The 23,179-nt window shown below is 37.2% G+C and overlaps 1 protein-coding gene across 1 annotated transcript; it reads right to left on the bottom strand.

The window, feature by feature from the left end:
- Nucleotides 1–279: 279 nt before the first annotated feature.
- Nucleotides 280–22,592, bottom strand: LOC139952169 (uncharacterized). The gene is given in 33 exon segments (XM_071951187.1): nt 280–1,547; nt 1,969–2,116; nt 2,512–2,661; nt 3,198–3,292; nt 3,549–3,733; nt 4,060–4,236; nt 4,670–4,745; nt 5,158–5,307; nt 5,865–6,068; nt 6,586–6,693; nt 6,911–7,088; nt 7,705–7,790; nt 8,640–9,285; nt 9,487–11,344; nt 12,063–12,193; nt 12,839–12,950; nt 13,137–13,742; nt 14,117–14,270; nt 14,656–15,095; nt 15,306–15,369; nt 15,870–15,980; nt 16,574–16,619; nt 17,213–17,265; nt 17,516–17,693; nt 18,169–18,257; nt 18,693–18,803; nt 19,477–19,580; nt 19,941–20,067; nt 20,368–20,379; nt 20,381–20,444; nt 20,640–20,713; nt 21,279–21,389; nt 22,453–22,592. Coding segments are annotated over 32 exon segments (6,633 nt in total). The 5' UTR covers nt 21,318–21,389; nt 22,453–22,592; the 3' UTR covers nt 280–1,490.
- Nucleotides 22,593–23,179: the final 587 nt, after the last annotated feature.

Below are 23,179 nucleotides of genomic sequence, written 5' to 3'. Positions count from 1 at the left end.
TCAAACAGCTCACAGAAATAAGAAATGTATGGAGTCCAAGACAGTCTTCATGACACTCAGAACAAAAAAGTTTTGATCTTAAACTAATTCTTAGTTTTTGAGATTTTAGCTGATTTGTGGATCCTTAGGATTGTGATAAAAAAAATTACTACATTGATTATAAAAAACTTTTCAAATAAATAAATCAATTGAATACTCAGAAGTACAAAACATGAATAAATTCAAAGAAGCCTAAGCCAGAGAAACAAATAATAACCAGCAATTGTCTTTTATTGGGACTTGTAAGTACTGATAATAAATAACAGGAATAAATAACAGATAACAAAGAATATCAGAATAATATAACTTTGAAAACTTTAAAATAATTTGGTATCACAGAAGAATTTTTTTAAACATTTTGTTTAAATTAAATAATTGTATTATACAATTGTTTTCTAATATTATTGAAGTATTTCTTCAGCACTTCAAAACAATTTGATTTAAGAGCATGTTATAGGATGAAAGTTGGTATGTCAATCTAAAAGGAAAGAATGGAAGGTACAATTTTCTCATTTAGAAATATTTTAGACCCAACTTTCGTACTGACCCTGAAAAAAGGTTGAATTTTTATCTGAAAGTCTGAAAATATTTCATCTGAAATACCCCTGTTGATTAGAAATCATCATGTAGACAAAAATTTAGAACTCAAAAGCTTGCTTATGGAGATTCAAATTTCTTTGGTGTTCGTCCGTTAATGTTGCCGCCAGAGAGGCAGTTGGTACCAGCTGTCACCTCGCTATTGCATGTATGGGTTTGACATTATTATTGAAAATATTATTGAAAATACTGCACCAGTTTTTTGCTGTTTCTTTGAAACTTTCACATGTGATCTCTATTTAAATTTACTTGATAGTTTGGATGACCAAAAAACAATCTATGATTTAAAAAAAATGATCCTAAACAATGAAAAGCCTATAAATAAACAATTCATTTCACTCATTACAATTTTGTTGCTCCCAAACGAATTTGCATAAAGTACATTCATTATGAGAGCAAAAACAACTGCATGAAGAAAATGCAACATGAATTTACAACAAAAAATCAAGTGAAGATCTTTTATGCAAGATATGCAAGAAGTTGAACAAAGTCAATAGTTAACAATAAACTCTTTTTCAGAATAAAATTGAATGAAATGATATTTTTAACTTAATTTATATTTTAAATTAATATAATTTTTCGGAATAAAATGGAATGAAATTTTAAAGAAACTTACAAGCTCACTCCAAGATTGTTACTGGAGGGTGTTGATGAAGACTTTAGGCCCAAATTAATTTGTTTATCACTGAGCCAGGCACTTGAGTTTTACCCTAGTCCAAACCTGTTTTGAGTGACTAGGAAGAAGAGATTGCCTCTTAAAGGAACTGGGCAGGGACGCTAAACACATATTTTTTGGGGAGGGCCTGCCGGCTTAATGCCGCTCCGTGATAATGCAGAAATGGCTTTACTGGGTCTTATTGCATGAGCATCGTCTGCAGGCTTCTCTTCATCTGTTGAATCTCATGTTGTTGCTGTCAATAAAGGTTAAACATTACTTTTGTTTAGTTATTTCACAGATTTACATTAACCTTACATGGTTTGAAGATAATGATAGTAGAAATCTTCCCTTAAAGTTTTACTTGCCGAGGTGCTGTAGTTTTTGAGAAATGAGTAAAACAGTTTCACACAAACAATTTTCACCTCGGTGAGAAGAAAGTTATTTTAGCATGTACAACGGACTTACGCAACTCCCCTGAAAAAATTCCTCTGTGATTTTCACTTTTTTCCTAAAAAAACTTGAGACGACGAATGAAGCTGAAACTTCTACATACATCTTCATTCACAATGAGTGGGGATTCATCATTTTGATCTACAAAGGCATCAAAAACCCCATTAACGGCTAAATAAAGAGACTAGAGACCGAAGAAAACAAAAATGGTGAGTCACACTTACCGAATCTTGAAGGAGCTTCTTCTGCATGGTGACCATCTCCTGTGCAAGTACTTGCTTGACGCTCTGCAACAGGTGTTTGCCAAGCTCATGGTTAAGATCTCGACTTTCTTCCCTATGTTCAGATTGTAGAGACTTCACTCTAGAGACACTGGGATGGAATTTAGAGGTTGTTGGAGAGATGTAGGTGAGAATAATTTAGGACAAAAAAAAGGTTAAGACTGTGACCCAGATCTTGGGAGGTACATGGAAATGATGGTATTACAACCTTTTGATAACCCTTGGAGTTATCGATTCTAAAAGAGCAGCAGTTTCTACCAAGCTCATGGTTAAGATCGTTACTTTCTTCATATTCGGACTGTAAATAATACACTCTACAATCCCGGCCAAATACTTGGGCCACCCCCTGTCCACTTCCTCTGACAAAAAACTCTCTCTCCCCCATCCCCCCGTTCAATGTTGACTGGAACGCAGAAGAAGACCGTGCAACAATGAGAACCAACATTGAAAGCAGCTCTATGAAATCGTTCCCTGTTTCTAACTTACTGTTGGATCAGTGTGGATGCCACTTTGCGGTGATGTTGCTTAAGATATGCCTCCATCTTCATGTACTGTTCCTGAAGATTACCCAAGTCAGTCTCTAAGGACAGAATCTCACTCAATAACATACTCTTAAATTCTTCCTGACATTTGCTCCTAAAAAAATAAAATGAAAATAACTTTGCAAATTAGAATCAGTGAATTGACCTGCTGGAAGAATATAAAATTCACTACAACAAACATGAAATATTACACAAAATATATCAACTTTGCTCATTTTGTTTATAAGTCTTAAAAACTTGAAAAACAAATCCTGTCTTGTCTTTACTGCACAAACTGCCGCCACTGGGCTATAAACGTGCAGACCCTCATGCATGCATGCTCAAGTAGTAGTAATCATCCATGCAGTTTTTAATTCATTAAGCTAATAAAAATTTGTAAAACAGATATAGGTAAATATTCCATTGGTAAACTTAAATCAAGGCATCTACATTGTAGTTTCTATGAGCGAAACATTCAATCAAACTGTGACGATTTCAGCCCCCCTCGCAAAAAAAAGAAAAGGTGTTCACTATTTCAAGAAGAGCACCAAACCTTGTGGTTTGTTACTACAGGGCCCAATTCCATGAATTCCATGAAATCACGTTTTTTTTCTGCCTTAGATCAAAACAGGCAGAAGCTAAGTGTCTTACCTTGCTTGAAGCTGCTTAGCCCACATATTTAAGACTGATTTCTGTGTGGACTTCACTGCACCATCGGTTAACTTCTGGGCTTGAATTCGCTTAGTCTACAGGACAAATTAGAAGAATAAATTGCATTTTAATTATGAACATGTACAGCAACTCTACAGGGCTCAAATTTTAGGGGGAAATCCACAAGTCTGTGGGGCTAAAAGTAAGTTGAAAAATATAAAATTTATGATAAATTAATATTTTCAGCGAAAATCGCCTAAATGCAAAGCGGCCTTGGTGTAGAGGCTAAGCAATAATTAAGTTTATTTAGACATTATTTAAAAAAAAAAAAAAAAAGAAGAAGTTTCTAACCATCATTTTCTGTTTGAGGTTCTCCCCGACTGCCTTCAGCATTTGAGTGATATGGACGGTAGGTAAAATCTCCATGGAGCCGGTAGAAGACGTCTGTCCATCACTGTTGAGTATATCATCTTCATCTTCATATCCATCTTCATGTTCATCTTCATCTGCCTCGATGTTGGCTCCTTGGAGAACTGCTAGTCCAGCATTAAAAGAAATTAAAACGATACTAACTTTCTTCAGTAACCTTTTTCTTATCAGTGTTTAACAATGCCAATTTAAACTTGAACGAAACATAATCTCTGATTTGTTTTACGTCACTATACCCTGTGTAACCCAACCAACTTGGTTGTTATTCGGTTTAAGAATAGTGAGACAAAAATTATTTAAGCATGAACAACGACTCTCCTGAGCTCTTTAACAAAAACAAAAAAAATATTAAAAACAAGTTTTGTTTTGGGGGCAAAAAAAACAAACGGATTTCCGGTTAAAAACAGAGAAATCACATCCCTGCTGTACTAACCTCCTTTGAAGAGTTTCTTTGGCCTGAGTGAACCAGTCAGCCTGTTCACATCCTCAGACCTCCCCACCTCCTCCTCGTAATTATCTTCCTCTTCCTCCTCCTCATTGTCACTTGTAAAGAGATTGCCGTATTTCCTCTTCAGTGATGAAGAGCTCGGTCTTGGCCAGTTGGAGGGTCCTAGAATACCAAATTGATCAATGCAAATATAACATTATAACCTTAATGGTTTTGAACACAATGTAAATTTGACCATTTGCTCAACTGAAAGTAGGCAAGAGTTTTTCTTGCTAAAGATGAATGATTGTAGAGCCTATGTTTACCATATAGCAATGTAGCATTTGTTTTCTGCAACCCCCCCAAAAAAAAAAAAAAAAAACAAAACAAAAAAAACAAAACAACAACAACAAAATAAAAACTTTGTTAGTACTTTTATGTTGCTGTTGCACTTCACAGAAAAAAAAAATCATCAACTTGGTTCATTAGAAATAAAATGTAACAACAAAAGCTGCAAGGCTGCCATCGTTTTAAGTAAGTAGCAAAAGCATGAGCAATATTCCAGCTATGTTTGAGAATTGAAATATTATTCCCGAGTTAAAAAATAGAAAAATACCAGATTTCAGAATGTCCTGTTCTTGGTTCGGAAGATTCACATCCTCATCAGATTCTGGGTCACAGTCAAACGTCACCTGAAAAAATAGATACAGAAGTCAAATTGAAGCGAAAGTATACATTTAATTACTTGTCTTGCATGATTAGAGCACCTGACTGGGGTTCCTGTTCAGCAGAGTTAGGGTTCGAGAGTTCCATTGGGTTTCATCTACATTTTCTTATGAATTTGATAAAGTATAAAAGTATAAAATAAAATACATATAAAATGAGTAGGGTAGGTAGATGGCCTTAGCTTTCGATCCAAACTGGAGCTTCTTCAGAGGCAAACAAATTATATATATTTTTTTTGCTTATTTAGGTTACTTGTTTATTATTTTTATTATTTTTATTATTGATTATTTATTTATTATTTTTTTAGGGGGGGGATTAAAAAAAAACACTTTCTGGTGAAAAATAAGAAGAATGAAATTACATCCCTGAATACCTTACCTTTGGTGATTTGCCGTTGCTGTTACATCTACTGGAGTTTGTAGAGTGAAGACTGAGTCGTGGGGTGACTAGATCGGCAATGTATTGACTCGCCATCCAGTCATCCACAGAGGGCGTAAGAGGGCAGAGATCTTCTGGTTCACTGATAGGCTAGGGTGGTTAATAAGAGATTGAGAAGATGGTTAAATGCACTGGACATCTTTGGTAATATTGTCAAAGACAAGTATTTTCACTTGGTGTATCCCAACCAGGCATTCCACTTTTCAGCTGATATCCTCTTTTTATTTTCAAAACATTACCATAGAAAAGTGTACAAAAGTCAGTGTGATCGGCCATTTCCCATTTTTTTTGCAATTAGAAAGTTGCATGTCTGCCGACATATGCATAAAATAACAAATTTGTGAACATTTGGACTCAATTGGTCATCAAAGTTGCAATAAAATAATGAAAGAAAAAAATTGGTGTGCGTTCAGATGCTCTAAAAATGGCTTCAATTAAAGTTTTTAAAGGTTTGTTATTTTCTGCATATGTTTGGATACACCATACACCAAGAGAGAATACGTACTTGTGGTTGACAATTACCAAAGGTTTCCAGTGCCTTTAAAAGGTTTACTACATGTACTTATTTCTAAGATTTCTTTTGGTAACAACTGAGGTTTGAGTATTTTGTTTTTCAAAAATGGCTGCAGATCCCTCTCCCGGTTTACCTGAGTAATGTTTTCCTTTCTAAAAGGCTTGTCAATCACTCTGGTTTTGTTGACAGCCTTTTGACTTGGTTGGCTGTCGGCGATGCCTGCACTTTCCTCCCTGTAGTAACGCATCGATACCCCCACGTCATCTTCATCATTATCAGAGTCAGGCGAGATGATCTGTTTCTTCTTCTTCTTCTTCTTGGGTTGGTTTGGTGGCAGCTGAGGAGACAAACCAAAAGTGTAAACAAAAAGAACTTGAGTGAAGAAAAAAACTTCTTTTACAAAACAATTAAGTTTCAGTATTGATCAACAGATTTAAAGGCACTGGATCCTGTTGGTAATTACTAAAAACGGTTGTTAGCAAAAAAGCTGTTGATCGTATAAAACATTGTGAAAAACGGCTCCCTCCGAAGTAACACAGTTTTTGAGAAAGAGGTAATTTCTCAATCAGTTAATAATTAAATACTTCAGGCCTGTATGAAGCCTTTTATGGATATGAGAGCACGCAAAGTTGTGCAACAAGGGTGTTTTTTCTTTCATTGTTCTCGTGCAGCTTTGATGACCAATTGAGCCCAAATTTTCACTGACTTGCTATTTGATGCTTAGTTTGAAATACACCAAGTTCAGAACAATGGCCTTTGACAATTACCAAAGGTGTCCAGTACCTTAAAATGACCGACCTCACTGACTAGTTTTAGTTATAATTTACTCAGGTCTTGAAGAAAATGATTGATACCTTAGTTCTCTTTTCTGTTTGTCTCTTTGGTTTCTTCACTGTGTCAAGTTGCAGCATGGACGTGGATGTCACCCACTGTTGGTTTGGATTCTTGGAGTATGTTGAAACCTAGAGTGATATCAAAATACAAAACATCAAATCCTTTATGGCATGTTAATTTAGAGGTCGTTGGTTCGAATCCAACTTTAGTCAACTCTTTGTACAACCCCAAAATATTGGAAAGAAGCTAGATCTAGCTTCAATGATAATGTGCATTATATAAGAACCACCCACATGTACATGTATTTAAGTGTAACAAGAAAAAAAAGAAAAAGAAAAGAAGTACCTTTTGTTTTGGTTTCTCAGTGAGCCAACTCCTTTCACTGACTGCATCTGTCTCCAATGATATTCTCTTCTTGGATCGAGTCAAACTGTCGTCTGCATCTTGTCTCCTCTTCCTAGAGTAATCTTCAGAAGAGGGTTGAGATCCGTCTTTGGGCAATTCTTCTTCCGATTCAGATCCACTTCAAGATAAATTTAAAAAAAAATTGATTACAATGATGGTATTTACAAAGCGCCAAATGGAACTTTATAGATTTAAAGATGTTGAACAAAAAAAGTGAAAAAAAATAATACTGTTCCAGGCAATCCCCTAGAAAAAAAAGGCATTCCCATTTGAATGTTAACATTTTTCGTTTGTGGATCGTAAAGACATTGTTATAAAAATTGACTCATGTGCTACCAAAGTGGTCTTGTCGCATGCACTGCAGTTCGTTGCCTCCAAGTTGCCTGCAATAGTTGCCTCGTGTGACAAGGCCTAAAGTTTGATGTTTCAAAATTATAATGAAGAGAAATTTTTTGAAGCTGGAGCACTTTCTTTATAACATTTTCAATGGAAAATACAACATTAATTTATTGTAAAATGCACTAATAATTCCTTATAGACCTTTATGCACATGACGTCATTCCAGTCTGGCGCCCTCACCTAGAGATCAAAATGAGGTTGTTCATTTGCCAATCCTGTGCGCCAGGCATACACATCTGTGTGTTTCGATTGTTTCGTCACCGTTTTACCTCTAAGATGGTGGCTGGATGACGTCAATGCATAAGGTCTATTGGGGGTAATTACTACTATTATACCTGTCTTGAGACTGATAGTTTATCATGGGAATGTTTCTACGTGGGCGAGCTGCTGCTATTCCCTTGCCAGACTTCTTAACCATTTTCTAAAACACACCCAAAAAAATAAAAATATAAAATTAGCACAGAAATATTCCCACTGGACCACTGACCCAAGTCCAGTATTAGAATGAAGGACAGTAAAATCTTCCAGCCAAACAAGTCCAGCAATCTAGCAATTAAGTTTTTACCAAGAATTTACCCAATTCACCTGCTGTCCTCATCACTGCAATTCTTGTCGTGCCATTTTGTGATTCAATGTCCTTGTGCGTTGTACAGTGTAATGCAAATTTTTAGGCAATGCAGCAGTTACATGCATTAAATCCCAAAATGGTGCAACTTGCACACAGGGGTAAAATCACACCAATATTGTTTTTTTTATTCAGCCCGGTTCATACTTTCTGCGAATGCGATACAAATTTTGATGTCACAAACTTAAGTTACCAATAATTCATATCAATTGATGTCATCAATTGAACCAAGCTTTAAAGGAACACGTTGCCTTGGATCGGACGAGTTGGTCAAAACAAAAGCGTTTGTAACCGTTTTTTATAAAATGCATATGGGTAGAAAGATGTTGTAAAAGTAGAATACAATGATCCACACAGACATGCCTCGAAATTGCGTGGTTTTCCTTTTACCTCGTCGACTAACACGTCGGCCATTTATGGGGGTCAAAATTTTGACTCCCATAAATGGCCGACCATGTTAGTTCGCACAGTAGAAGGAAAACCACGCAATTTCGAGGCAAACTTGTGTGGATCATTGTATTCTACTTTTAAAACATCTTTCCAACCATATGCATTTTATAAAAAACGGTTACAAACGCTTTTGTTTTGACCAACTCGTCGGATCCAAGGCAACGTGTTCCTTTAAGAGTATCTTAATTGACAAACCTGACACATCTTGCTGAAGTTCTCGACAGACATCACATCTTCATCCAGTCCTTCTTCAGGTCCGTCATCATCACGTCTGCGTCTTGCACTTTCTCTAGCGGCAATCTCCTCTGACTCCTCCTCAACGATCTGAGATCCAAAGCTCCTTGAGTTAATCAATGACGCACTCTTGTCCTCTCTTAGTTTCTTTGAGACGGTTGAGGTGAGTGGCCTCTCCTGCTGGTTGCCTGATGAAGAGTGTTTAATGGAGTGCGTTACAGACGCAAGTTGTTGGCGTTTTCTTGTCGCAGACAACATAGTTGGTGTCATCATGGGAGATACCCTTTCTTTTTGGACTCTTGCGACGGATGTAACAGATGATGTGCTGGAGGGACAAGGTTTCTCTTGCTGGTTTCTTGAGACCGATAGCACTGGGGAGGCAGAGCGGCTATATTTTTCTTGGTGATGGTTTGAGGCAGATTTGACGGCTGGTGTCATAGAGGGACAGGATTTCTCTTGCTGGTTTCTTGACGACGATAGCACTGGAGAGGTAGAGCGGCTAGGTTTTTCTTGGCGACGTTTTGAGACAGATGTGGGGGCTGGTGTCACGTCTAGGTCTTCTTCTTCATCTTCTTCAGAGATTGTTATTACTTTTGGCTTTGATGCACTGCAAATTGATCAATGTAAGGAGTTAGGATCCTGAAATCAGCCAGAGAAAATCCTGCTAAATAAAAAGCCTATTATATAAAGCACTTTTCACAAATTAAAATCACAATAGTTCTATGCTGGTGGAGGGTTCTTGATGATCAAATTGATAAATGCACTTAAAATGGCATAAACTTACTTTCTCTACTGGTCAATACCTTACCTTTTCTCAATGATTTTCTTCGTTGGCGACATCCCCAAACTCCTTGGAACCTTTGGTTGCAGTTTCTTCCCCTTCGCAGGTTTTGGTTTCCTTGTTGTTTCGACATCCTTTACTATCTTCAGTCCTCTCTCAAAAAACTGCCTCTGTTGGGTGGTCAATGTACCTATGAATTCGCTCACTTCCTCGTCGCGATACTCATCGTCCGAATCAAGATTTCTTGGTAAGAGAGGAAGCTGTGGTAAGGATCCTCTTGGCATTGGTGCAGCATCTCTTGGTTGCTCAATATCCGAGAGGTCTTCATCGCAACTAGATGACGATCTCTTCGTGTTCTTTTTGGCCGATACATTAGTTGGTTGCTTGTCGATCTTTTCGGCACATTTCTTAGATGAATTCTTTGGTTGCCGTCTGGATGTGGCTTGTGGTTGCTCAATATCCGAGAGGTCTTCACAGCTAGATGGTGATGTCTTGGTTTGCTTTTTGACGGGTACATTAATTAGTTGCTTGTTGACCTTTTCAGCACATTTCTTAGATGATTCTTTGGGTTGCCTTCTGGATACAGTTTCTGGTTGGTCAATATCCGAGAGGTCTTCATAGGTTATTGGGGAACCTACGATATCATCAATGACCTCGATGGGACTTAGTGCATACTTTGTAGATGTTTTCTGTGGTGGCTTTTGTCTTGAGATGTCTCTTGATCTTTCAATATCCGACAATTCTGGACTCTTCTGCTGCTTCTTTCTTGGCTTGTTGATTGGAGCTTTCTTCTGTGGTTTAACGCCTTTCACGGCTGGCTTAGTTTGCTTCTTCCTGCCGCGTATCTGTTTACTTCTCCCTTGGGTCGAGGTACTCTCACTATCGTTGAAGTCGTAAACCGAGATGTCTTGAACATTCTGACTTGCCGATAAAAACGGAGGACTCTTGTCCTTAGTGGTCGAGGTTTTCTTGGCTGAATAAAGAGGACTTCTGGTTGCCGACTTGGATCGACCACCTTCTTCCAAGTCAACGAAATCATACACAGACAAGTCATGAGTATTTGGACTTATGTTCTGGGAGGCGGTTGGTCTATATGGAACTCGAACTGGTATCTTTTCCGAGTAGGAGTGTGTTAATTCTCGTGCAGTTGAACTGACGGCTTTAGTGGTCCCTTTTGGCTTCCTGATGCCGTCATCTGTGGAGCAATCAGACTTTGACAGGGGACTATCAGAGTTGGTTGCTGCTCCAAGCTGACTCTGGGTCAGAATCTTCTCCTTGGCCTTGTTGGCAGCAGCACGCCGATTTCTTGTCTTAGGCTCAGGGTTGTCCAGGACAGTCTTGCCTGGTTTTCCTTTTTGAGCCACTTGCTTCTTGCCCTTGGCTACTTCTTTCGGAGCATTCTTCTTAGGTCTTCCTTTTTTAGGACGACTCTCCATCTGGGATGTGAACTCCAGTTGAGAAAGCTCTTGGCTTGAATCAGGAGTCTTAGCTACTTTACGGAACGCTCTAGAGGGTGGCATGCTGGTGATTTTCTTTGGACTTGCTTCTTGATTCTGATTTGTTGTGGCTTTGATCTTGTCAGTAAGGCTTGTTGGTTGATCTTTGATGATTTCATTCTTCTTGCTGGGTTTGAGGGAAACATTTTTTTTTGAGGAGGTTCTCATTTGCTCATCCTCTTCGTCATCAGCATCCAATTCTTCATCTCTTCCATCAGATGTGTCGTTTGGACCACTCGTTGACGAACAATATTTTGCTTTTTGATTTACTCTGTTGGCTCTTTCTTTAGGATTTTGACGACTGGGTTTTTTGTTTCCCACCGGAAGGGGAGACTTTTGAGCGTCTCTTGGTCTAAGCATTTGTCTTACTTGTGACTCCTCATCGTGTTCTAAAATAAAATTAAAAATTTATTTTGTTTAAAGGAGAGAAGGCTTAATCAATGTTCTTTTCAAACTAAGAAAATAGATATAACTATTTGCAAACTGCTTTCCAACCAAAAGGACCTATGGTATATGCAAAAAATAGTTAATGACCTGAAGTTTCGACCCTAGCAGAGTTTTTCGCGAGGGCTAAAAAAGGCCATTAACTATTTTTTTGCTTTTCAAAACTAAGTAACCAAATAACTGAGTTAATTATTCATAAATTAAACATACTGTGATCAAAATTACAAAATATTTGCATGGTTTAGGGTCTCCATGCACTTTCATGCTCGAAAAAATGTAAACATTTTATTGCCAAACAGTTTTTGAAACAATGATGTCCAAAATAGTATAGTTCAAACGCAGTTTTCTCCAAACATAAAAGTTTGGCTGCAGTGAAAATAATTTCCTTTGGTGATTGAAAACGATGATGATTGTAATTAACTGGGCCCTATTCTATAGAGCTGCTAAGCACAAAAATTTGCTTAGCATGAAATTTCTTCCTTGATAAAAACAGGATTACCAACCAAATTTTCAATTTTGCATATTGTTTGTTACTGGTATTCGACTGTTGTTTGCTTAAATCCTGCAAATCATGTGGAAATTTGGTTGGTAATCCTGTTTTTATCAAGGAAGAAATTTCATGCTTAGCAAATTTATGTGCTTAGCATCTCTAGGACTTGTTACCATTCATGTTGGGTGTAGTGCCTCTATTGCTCCTGCTGTGGTTAGTCTGTGCACTCTCTTCAGTCAGAGTACTTAGAGATGGACTCTTGGCGACTGAGAATGGTTGATTACAACTTGATTTCTCCAAGGTCCTGAAAAGAATCCATCATTCAAATTCTATAATTTAGTCCAATACTAACTTTAACAAGTGGGTGTCATTGATGGTTTACGACAGTGGACTCAAGTTTCGTATAAAAACAATGTTTAAAAAAAATCTGTAATATACAGAATGTGGGTTAAAAAGACAGGAAGAAGTTGCAAGACAACATCAGTATGAGTGGAACAGGCTTGGACTTTGCCAACTCACAGCGAAGTGATCGCAGTCTTTGGTGCCCAAACAGCCATCAGTGTTGCGGGATAGATCGAAAGGAAAGCTTTAAGGGTTTGGGTAGTTTCTGTAGGACACAAAACACAATTTCCACAGATTAAACTAAAACGATTGAATATAGTGATGGTAGACTACTTCCTTTAAAATATTACTTGCTGCAGGTGCTGTAGTTTTTGAGAAATGAGTAAAACAAAAAGTAAATTTTATCTCTCAGGAGAAAAACATTATTTTTACACAACTCTCCTGAAAACATCGATCAGTGATTTTCATTTTTCTCTCAAAAACTTGTCGACTAACGAAGCTGAAACTCCTACAGGTTAATTACATACATCTTCAGCCACAGTGAGTAGGGATTCATGCCATGGCCTAAAACATGATCTACAAAATGTATGAAAACCCTTTAACTTACCTTGAAGTAGATTGATCTTGGTCTGTTTGGAGGGGCTGTCCAGAGGGAGGAAGTGATTCAGGAATAACCTCTATACTCTCTTGGGTCGGAATGGAACTTGGGATAACCATTTCTAACAAAAGAAACAATAATCACAAAAGTGAAATGAAGGGAGGCACCGCTTGCAACAATGTCAACTTTAATTTAACTGTGGCTGGTAAACTGTTTCTGTTAAGCAACATTTTCTGTGCTAAGCTAGTTTGTTGTGCTTACAGGCTTTATAAAACTGGGCCCATGAGCAGGATATTTCTAATCTTACCTGCGTCAGTGTCATCTTGGTCCCCTTCATCCGACCCCATCATCATCCCTCCTTCAGTGTACAACCTAAACTTCTTCCGAGACAGTTTCTTTGCATTAGTCACTTCTTTGGGACCATCTGCTCCATTGACATCTTGCTTGGCAGATATCTCATCTCTTTGAGGCCCTGCCAGGTTGGACATACTGCTAGCTCGTAGAGTTTGAGTCGCGCCATTGCCGGCTGACCGGAGCTGTCTCTTGTCTTGCGTTGAATCCTGTTTGGATTTCTTACTGGCTGAAGTTCCAGGATCAGACTTGCTTCCGTCTTGACGATTCCCTCCTCCTTCTAGTCCTCTTCCTTCCTGACACTGCTTTCTTCCAGAGGTCTCTTTACGCCGTCTCCCAACTTGAAGGAGTTTCTGTCGGAGCTGATCGGGGGTACAGGTAGAGCCGATACTGACCCCGGAGGATGAAGAAGCTTTCTTGTGGATGGAGGATGAGAAGGTAGCGTTGGACTCATTGCCGCTATCTGTATTTGTTTTGTCGCCGACCACAATCTGTAAAGGTGTTTTGACCCTCTTGACTGTAGGTGGGGTAGGCTTGACTGGCGTCTTAGGCTGGATGAAATCTAGGTAATATAAATCATGCAAAATAGTGAACTCTTCCAGGAGCAAAGTTAAAAAAGGTAACTGTACAACATGTTAGAGAGTCGCTCAAATAACAAAAGACTTCAGGCCTGAAGCCTTTGTTAAGCATCCTGAAAGCACACAAATTTGTGCAACAACAATGTTTTTCTTTCATTATTCTCAAGCCCAGTTAAGTTAGGAAGCATAGAACCCATTCGAAGTTACTCGTCCTAACTTAAAGTTACTCGTCCCGACTCGAGATAGGATTAATACTAGTGTTTACTTAGTGAAATTGGTTGAAGTTCCTTTCAGAGGGGACAAGAGAGACCGAAATGTTGTGAAGCACTATATAAGTGCTGTTTACTTTTTTGTATACCTGACTTCTTGGGGAGAGATCTGTTGGAGGGTACATGAGTCGTGGATGACACTGAAGATGTTTCACTCATCATCCTGCTTGGGGTTCTCATTGGACTGAGTGGAATGGAAACCTTGTGGGTGATTAAGTCTTCAGCAGTCCCAACTCTCTTCACCTTCAAAAATAAAATAAAAAATAAAAACAATTCTTAATTGATTTGTTACTAAAAAAAAGAAAAAAGAATTTGCTGTTGGAAACTGATCATCAACAAAAAATACCTATGGTACACAAATGCCCCCCAAAACTCCCAAAACAACAAAATTCTTCTCTTCAAGTGGCCCTTAAAAAGTAACATAATTTGCAAAAAAATACTACAGAACATGACTTCTCAAGAAATAAATGAAGCAAATTTGTTGGCTTTTTGAAAATCGATGTAAGGGTACCCCCCCATATTTGTTTAATTAATATCCTTTATCCCGATGCAAACTTAACATTAATTAAAAACAATTAGTAATGTAAAAAACCACTTGGTCTCTGTCACTTTTTGTTTGTATACTTACCAGTACAGATGACCTTGCTGAATGACCAGGGTGTCCTGATGGGTGGTGGGAGATCCCAGATGAGGGCTCCAAGGGTACTGTCACTGGGGGTGGCATAACAGGTCCTGATGGGCGTGGGCCAGCACCCTCCTCTAGCCCATAGATCCTAGCACTCTGTATAGAGACCGTGTCACTTCCCTCATCAGCCGAGCGGATGTTTCTTTGCGGACCGGGACTGTCAAACTCATCGCGATGGACTTGAATATTGATCTGGCTGACGGAGGCTTTATATTTGGAGTTCCTGGAACGCTCCTTTCCAAACACAGCTACTGCCGGTGTTGCGATGTCTAGCTGTGAATCAAAGACGATTCGGACTTGTTTATCGCCACTCGTGCAGAAAGCCACAAGGTTAGAGGGCGGTACATTCAGGGTTATGAACAACGCTTGACGATCACCTTTTTCTGATGGTAACAAAACAATACAAAAGATGTTAAGATTTAAGAGGTTCGTTTTCCAAATCCGAAAATCATTTAGATGTTACTCAGTTTTCAGATGTAAGTTTCATTTGTCCATGTTTCCACTAAGTGTTGGTAAGCTTGTTAAAAAACATAATAATTTTTATTTTTTAATTTAATATGTTCTTTATTTAATTTCGGAATGATCTTGTTTACCTGTGTGATAGAATTTTTCCACAGACTCCTTCCGTATGGTGACAGTCTCCCACATCCCTGCTTCCTACAAATTATCAGAATCAAGTTTTAAGAAATTACATATCAGTTTTCAAAATTTATGAGAGGTTTGGGGACTTCAAGGCACTGGACACTATTGGTAATTACTCAAAATAATTTATTACATAAAAACTTACTTGGTGACAAGCAATGGAGAGCTGATGATAGTACAAAATATTGAGAGAAACACTGAAAGTAACATAGTTTTTGAGAGAGGGGTACATTCTCACTCAAATATTAAAAACTTTAGGCCTGAAGCCTTTTATTATGCATCTTATGATCTGAGAGCACACACATTGTGCAATAAGGGTGGTTTTTCTTTCATTATACTCTTGCATCTCTGATGACCAACTGAGCCACAATTTTACAGATTTTTTAAATCAGGCATATGTTGGGATAGACCAAATGAAAATACGGGTCTTTGACACTTACCAAGGGTGTCCAGTGTCTTTAAGACTTTTGATAAAAAAAGTCACCTGTTTAAAAACAAGTCATGGATGTACTGACCTGATTATTCTCACTGTTCACATCTTCAGCAACATACAACGTGATGGTTTTACTGACCGTGTTGAAATCCACCCAGAAATCTTTCAGGTTTACATCAAGGGGACATTTCAGCTGTCAATCAATCAATCGTCAATCAATCAATTAGTCAATCATTCAATCAATCAAGCAATCAACTAACCAATCATCAAGCAATCAATTACAAGTGGTGTGTCATGGCTTAGTGGTTAAGAGTGCCACTCAAACTATGGTCATGACACCTGTGTTCTTAAGCAAGACACTTAACCACCATGCTTCCTCCCTCAGGATGGGTAGTAAAGCCATTGGTCCCTTGGTCCCTACCGACTACTTGATGAGAATTAGTATTATACATTCACTGAAAGATAGCAAACTTTATTAGACTAGTTGCTTGTTTCATACCAATAGAAATCCAATTTTTTACCTTCGTAAAAAAAAAATAAAATGATCACCTGTCTGATGCATTGCAGAATTTTGTTTAAAAAATGTATTTCTGTAAAGTGAAAATTTATTAACCCCCCCCCCCAAAAAAAAAAGAAAAAAAGTAGAATGGATCAGTATCACATACCAATAAATGGAAATTGAGAAATAGATGAAAAAGAAATCATGAAAATTCAAAGTTTAATTGAAATATTAATTTTCACTGCACTGCATGTGAAAATGATAAACCAAATAGATGAGCATACTACCTTGAATGATCCAAGATAAGCACTTATGCAAGGCAGGGAGAACACACTAGAAGAAAAAAAACATGAATGTTATTATCTTTTTCGATTTTTATGATGTAAAAATTCTGGATCTTCTAATTAATTCATATTGAAAAGGAATTACAGTAAAGTTTGCTGGTTAAGTTGATGGTTTTGGGAAGCAACCGGTGTTTAAAAAGCCTCAGTATTTTGTTTAAGTATCTTCCTAAATATTGAAGAGAAAATAAGCTCTAGTTTGCTGGTTCAGTGGATGGTTTTGAGAAACAACACAGTAGAGGTTGATAAAGTCTCAAAAGTTTTTAAAAGTATCTTCATAAAATGCTTATATAAGAAAGAAAGACATTATAAAAGAAAGTTATTCTAAGCAAGCTATTTTAAGCAAACTATTATAATACTTACAAGTAAGCAAATGAACTAATTGTATATAAAATAAATAAAACAAAAAATCTACCGGTACATTCAATCTTATATTGAATCTTGTCTGTAAAAATAAATACAGGTACACACTCCAATTCACGTCAAACAATTATTTCCATACTTTATAAACATTTCCAAAAACTACATAGTCAAATATTATTTTAAATAGGTGACAAAACAAAACTTTGTTTTTATCTCACTCACCTTCTTTTCTTCCCAATAGATTCATTCACATAGTTAAGAAACTTTCGGCAATCCTGTCAGGATTGAGAAGAAAAAAAATCATCTTAAATTGACAAGAGTTATGTTGGCGGTACCCAGCTGTTAAGCTTAGTGTTCAAACTGCCCTCTCACAGATTCAAGTCCTGTTCTAGAAATGTTGTCTTTGTTCAACCAATTTATTTTACAATTTAACCCATTCAGTTTCCCTTATGGTTTATTGCAAGATACTTCAAAAAAAAAAAAAAAAAAAAAAGAAAAAAGACACAGCATGAAATGTCCTCCTACCGCTTCGAATGTTTCATCTTTGATCTGCATAAAAGCTCCAGCAAAGTCGTTATCAGTAAACCACTGATGAGCAAGCGTTGATCTATCCGCCCGCTTCACTATCCTGACTAGCGACTCTGTACAGGCAACTTGCATTTCAAAATCTCCAGCAGTTGTCAAAAACTCTGCCATTGATCCCCTAAAACAAAATTAAAAAAATTACAATTACAGAGTATCCCCCATATTTAAACAGTCTGTTGACAAAAAAATAGTTACATTAGCTAATAGGTAGTCTTGGTGCAAGACGTTGTTCATTATCACTCAACTGTCTCGATTCCCCATTCCGTGCACATTACTATCAAACAATAGAACGTACCGAATAATGTAGGACAGGTCGTATGCGCGTCTCAACGCGTACATCAATGAAGCACGCAGCATTCCTGGTTTGATCATAGAATAATATAATAATACCTAAGGGATTTTATTTCTATGGCACACACACGCATACCCGTTGGTAAGACACTGTTCTAGAATTGCAAGGGTCGTGGGTTTGAATCCCACCCGAGTAATATGCTAGTGGGTTTTTTCACAGAGCTTGGGAAAGTACTGGATACAGTGCTAACACACATCGGTGTAAATGCGTAAACCAAAATTAATGAAATTAATAAACTTACATAAGCTTAACATTGGGTAGAAAGTTGTGAAGTTCCTGAATTGCTTCGCTATCACATCCATCAAGGAGAAGATTCAGTGTCCGTAACGCCTTCCGGAAACAAAACGAGAATACAAAATTAATGTTGTCAAACTTGCACCAGTGGATCATATGGGCTTTCTCTCCTATTGGACCAATGCATTCCAGTTGTGCCCCACAACTGGGAAATTCTTCAGTATGTATAGAGCAACAAAGCGGGGAAGCGATTGCAGAATGTGAACATTCCTGAAAATGGCTCGCTGGTTTGGGTTTCCCCTTGTTCTAGAACCAGGACCTCACAAAGATGTTACTGCAAGGAAGTTAACAGACTCTGTGAATCACCAGGAAAATAAAAACTACAGGTGGACTGTCTCTTTTTCCCTTTTTATATAAAGACAGTGTACACTATCCTTGTTCTTGAGTGTCAAAGATAAAAATAAATATTATTGATGTAAACATCTATAGGTATATTACACTTGTTACGATTGTTTGACCTTAAACACTTACCTCCATACGAACACGAAACTTTTTCTCAGAACACACAATCAGTTTCATGAGTTTCGTTGTGAACGCATTTACAGCCTCTCTCTTCGTATTTTCTCCGCAATCAGCAACATCCTTCAAGTGGAACAAAAGATGAAAATATTTTAAACACAGAGCTTCCCTACTGCATTGCTTTAAAGGCACAGGACACTTTTGGTAAATTGTCAAAGACCAGTTGGTGCAGTATTCTCACTTGATGTATCCCAACATATGCATGCAAAATCTGTAAAACTTGACTCGATTGGTCATTTAAGTTGCAATAGAATAATGAATGAAAGAAAAAACACCATTGTTGTACAAATTTGTGTGCTTTTAGATGCCTGAAAAAAGGCTTCAGGCCCGAAGTCTTTTTGAGTGGAAAATACCTCTTTCTTAAAAACAACATTACTTCAGAGGGAGCCATTCCTCACAGTTATATTATCAATAGCTCTCCACTATCCGCAAGAATGGCCTGGGGCCTGCGGTCCAATGTTAATTTCAAGCCCTGGGCCCAATTTCATAGAGCTGCTGAGCAAAAAAATCTGCTTAGCATGAAATCTTCCTTGATAAAAACCGGATTACCAACCAAATTTCCACATGATTTTCAGGATAAGCAAACAACAGTTGAATACCAGTAACAAGCAATATGCAACAAATGGAAATTTGGTTGGTAATCCTGTTTTTATCAAAGAATAAATTTCATGCTAAGCAAATTTTTGTGCTTAGCAGCTCTATGGATATGGGGCCTAGTCTGTCAGATTCTACTCACATTGATTGTCTCCATGATGACTTCCATGAGAGCATCAGCTGATGTATTTGTAACAGAACCGTCGGATTTGGAGACAAATTTCTGCGCCTCGTCCATGACAAAAACTTAAAATAGTTTGGATAAAAATTCAAAAAAGTCAATGTGCTATACGTTTTGGTTAAAATCCAAACAAGAACAAGTTCTCTTCAACAGCCATGATATTTGGCACAAAATAGGGAAACAAAATGGAGTACAAGGGCTCACCTATAGCTATATTTAAGGCAGAGGAACTTCAGTAAACTTTTATTGTTATTTAAATAATACAAATTCAGTTTCTTTTCAAGGCAACAAAGTTGGAAATCGGAGGAAAACATCATGATGGCTACTTCACAAATCTTGTCTGTAAAGAAAAACTTATGAAGACAAATAAATAATAAGATCCAAGACAGCTTCCAAGAGTGTTAAAAACATGTACAAAGTCTCACCTAGTAGGTTCATTAATCCATTTGAGAGGAGAACGGAAATTCCCTCTGGAAACTCAGGGAAATGTGCCAGGAACTGGATAGTTGAGACGACTACTTTTGCATCATCAAAACGTTTGACGGCAAGCTCCTAAACAAAGCAAAGAAAATACAACAGTAATGGTAGTTTGCTTCGTTTAAAAACAAGGTGGCATGAGGAGGGAAAAAATGACCAAGTCTTAATTTAAAGAAAATGGATTTATGTTTGAGACCATTCCTAAAAGATTTTGCACGCAGTACATTTATTTTATTCCAACATATATCAATATTCTTTTGAAAACAATCATTTTGACAATGTTCTTTGTGACAGGTAAAAAAAAAAAAAAACACCTCCACAGAGAAATTTAAGACTGAAATAACATCATTTTCAAGGGCAGACATTTCTAGCTACCTCTTGCAGCAGGGGTCAGTAACTTCTTCATCATCTCCACGGTGCATATTTGTGGTTCTGGATGCTCTCGATCATTTATTGCTTCTCCTTTTTTTTCTTTTTTTTTTTTTTTTTTTTTTTTTTTTTTTTTTTTTTTTTTTTTTTGTATTTTTTTTTTTTCCTTTTTTTTTTCAACTCTTTCTGTTTTATTTTTTTTGTTTTTTTCTTATTCTTTTTCTTTTTTTCTTTATTTCTTTTGCTTTTTTTTTTTTTTTTTTGAATGTCTTTTCTATTTTTTAGTCATGAAGTTGTTGAGCATTTGAAAGTATGCAGCGCCCCTTTTCTTCGACATCATAACTCTCTCAAGCTTCAGTGTTCAGAAAAAAATGCGTATTCCAATTTAATTTTATAGCACAAGAAATTTGCATCTAAGGCCGAGTCCAAATTGGGATATGGCTTAAGTACCCTTGTGCAAAGTCTCTTTGTGTAAAACATAGGCCTATGTACCTACTGTGAAGTAAGCTTACTGAAACTGTTGACGTGTATCACACTTTACTCTCAAATCTCTGATGTGTTTTAATCACTCGCCAAAGATTTTTTTCAACAACTGTTTAACCTTATATTTAAAACACAGGCCTTTAACTAAAAAATGGACCAAAAGGCTTGAACGGAGATTTTGGATCGGACGTTTTCAACAGTTCTTGGCGGTAGTGTGTGGGCTCAGACTTACTGTACGCTCACATTACTGAGCATGTTATAAACACGCTCAGAGCTGCAAAAAAGGGCTGTCGTTATGTCTGCTGCTGCCAGCATCTCAAGTCTACCACTGGGCCTTAATTTAAGACGTTTTCTTTCAAGTTCGCCCCCCTTCAATAAAATAACAAAATCCTGGTTAATACCTTTGGGCTTGCTTAAATCTGATGTTAACTCACCTCATGGTCTGTTTTCCCCATCTTCACTAGCACAGGCATTATTTATTGTGCTTGCAAACTTAATTAGGCTCCAGTCAATTACTATCAGTCAAACCGCACAGAAGTCGAGCACTGAAGTTAAAAGTGAAAATCATGAAAATAGTACAAGGAACCATTGCCATGCCAATTTCATTTAGGCCCTAATTATTGACCTTTGGTTGGATGAACTTGAACTATTCACTACTACAGTAATACTATAGTATCACTAATCAGACTGAAAATACGTTAATACATTAGCCTATTAATTAGGCCTATGTTTATCTGCAAAAATCACAAGACATGTAATTTTGTTAAATGCAATCTGAACTTTGTATTGATTATTGTAGTTTCACTTACCCTACCCCACTTCACATTTTTTAGTTGGGCCTACAAAGTATAATATTTTAACCGTAAAATGAAATAATGATTAATGAATCATGATGAATGAATATTATGAGAATGAGATGAAAGAATGACACACTCAACAACTCAGGCTCAGTCAAACTTCAAATGTTGACATTGAACTGCTGACTAGACTGACACAATACAATAGACAGTCAAAATATTATGACATAGTTCATGGGGAAAATTGATATTAGTTATAATTGAAATAACTAATATGGGCTGGGTACTTCGACTTCCTTCGAAATCTTTAGTCTGTTTAAAAACACTGGGATAACTTTCCGTATGGCGCCACCACTTTTTCACTCATTTTTACAAAAAGGGATATCTCATTGAGGTGAATTAGATACTATATTATTTCATATAGAATGAAAAACTGGTGGCGCCATACGGAAACTTTTCCAAACACTGAACTGTGTGAATGAGGGTGACTGTTGTTATATTTGTTTTAAATATGTTCTGCCTAGCATAGCATGGTGCCTAGATTAAAAGAATAAATGTGATAATTGAGTCGGGGACCGAATCTCATGGAATGATGAGAATGAGACGCTCCAAACTGAAACTGCACACACTGTCACCATTATGCACACACCACACCACACACATCATGATCATGCAAAGTCAAAACAGAACGTCAGTGACAGTGCCCAGTGGTTGTTGTGAACCGTGAACCAGGCATTGAGAAAGAAAACTGAGAACCAAACAAACAAACAAACAGCCGATATAGAGAACTAAATAAGCCACAAACACTTACCCTGTGGTTTCTTGATAACAAATTGTCTTCAATCATCGTTAAGAAACATTTCTATGATGACATTTTGGTGTGTTTTAGACTAACTTGCAGTAGCTACTTGCACCATTGCACACGACAGTCAAAAATCGCGGCCATCGATAATTTTAGGTGCAATGCATTGTGGGATAATTTGGAATGTTTCATTTATTTTAAGGTAACAAGTAACTAGGGGTGGTGCCTCTTTTATTGGTTGTTGTTAAAATAACAACTGAATTTAATATTATTTAATAATAATTTATCAATATTAAGACAAATATTAATTATTTGTATTCTCATCCGATCTATGAACGGTGAAATTCAATGCAAATAATGTAGCTACAATACGCGCATTGAGATTGTTTAACTAAATTAATGGACCAACCCAATAAAGTTTGACAAACTTTGTGTAAACAATAATGTTGTCTGCTCGATCGCGCGTTATTTTGGCGACCCAGCTAGCTAGACACACGAGCATTGATATGGTTTACGTGCGTTTGGTTGGGCTGCGTTGATTTGTCTTGGCTAGTTAGGCTTGGTTGCAAGATGGCAGACTCTAAAAACTATCTGGAATTAATTTTAAAATTAAATACTTAGAGCATAATACCGGACACTATTGGTCGTTGTCAAAGACCAGTCTCACTTGGTGTATCTCAACGATGCATAAAAATAACAACTGCCTGTGTTGGGCTTAGCTCAATGATTGGTCGTC

This window comes from Asterias amurensis, chromosome 20, assembly GCF_032118995.1.
Source record: "Asterias amurensis chromosome 20, ASM3211899v1".
NCBI lineage: Eukaryota > Metazoa > Echinodermata > Asteroidea > Forcipulatida > Asteriidae > Asterias > Asterias amurensis.
Note: the sequence above shows the minus strand (reverse complement) of the source record. Positions and strands in the feature narration are given on the sequence as shown.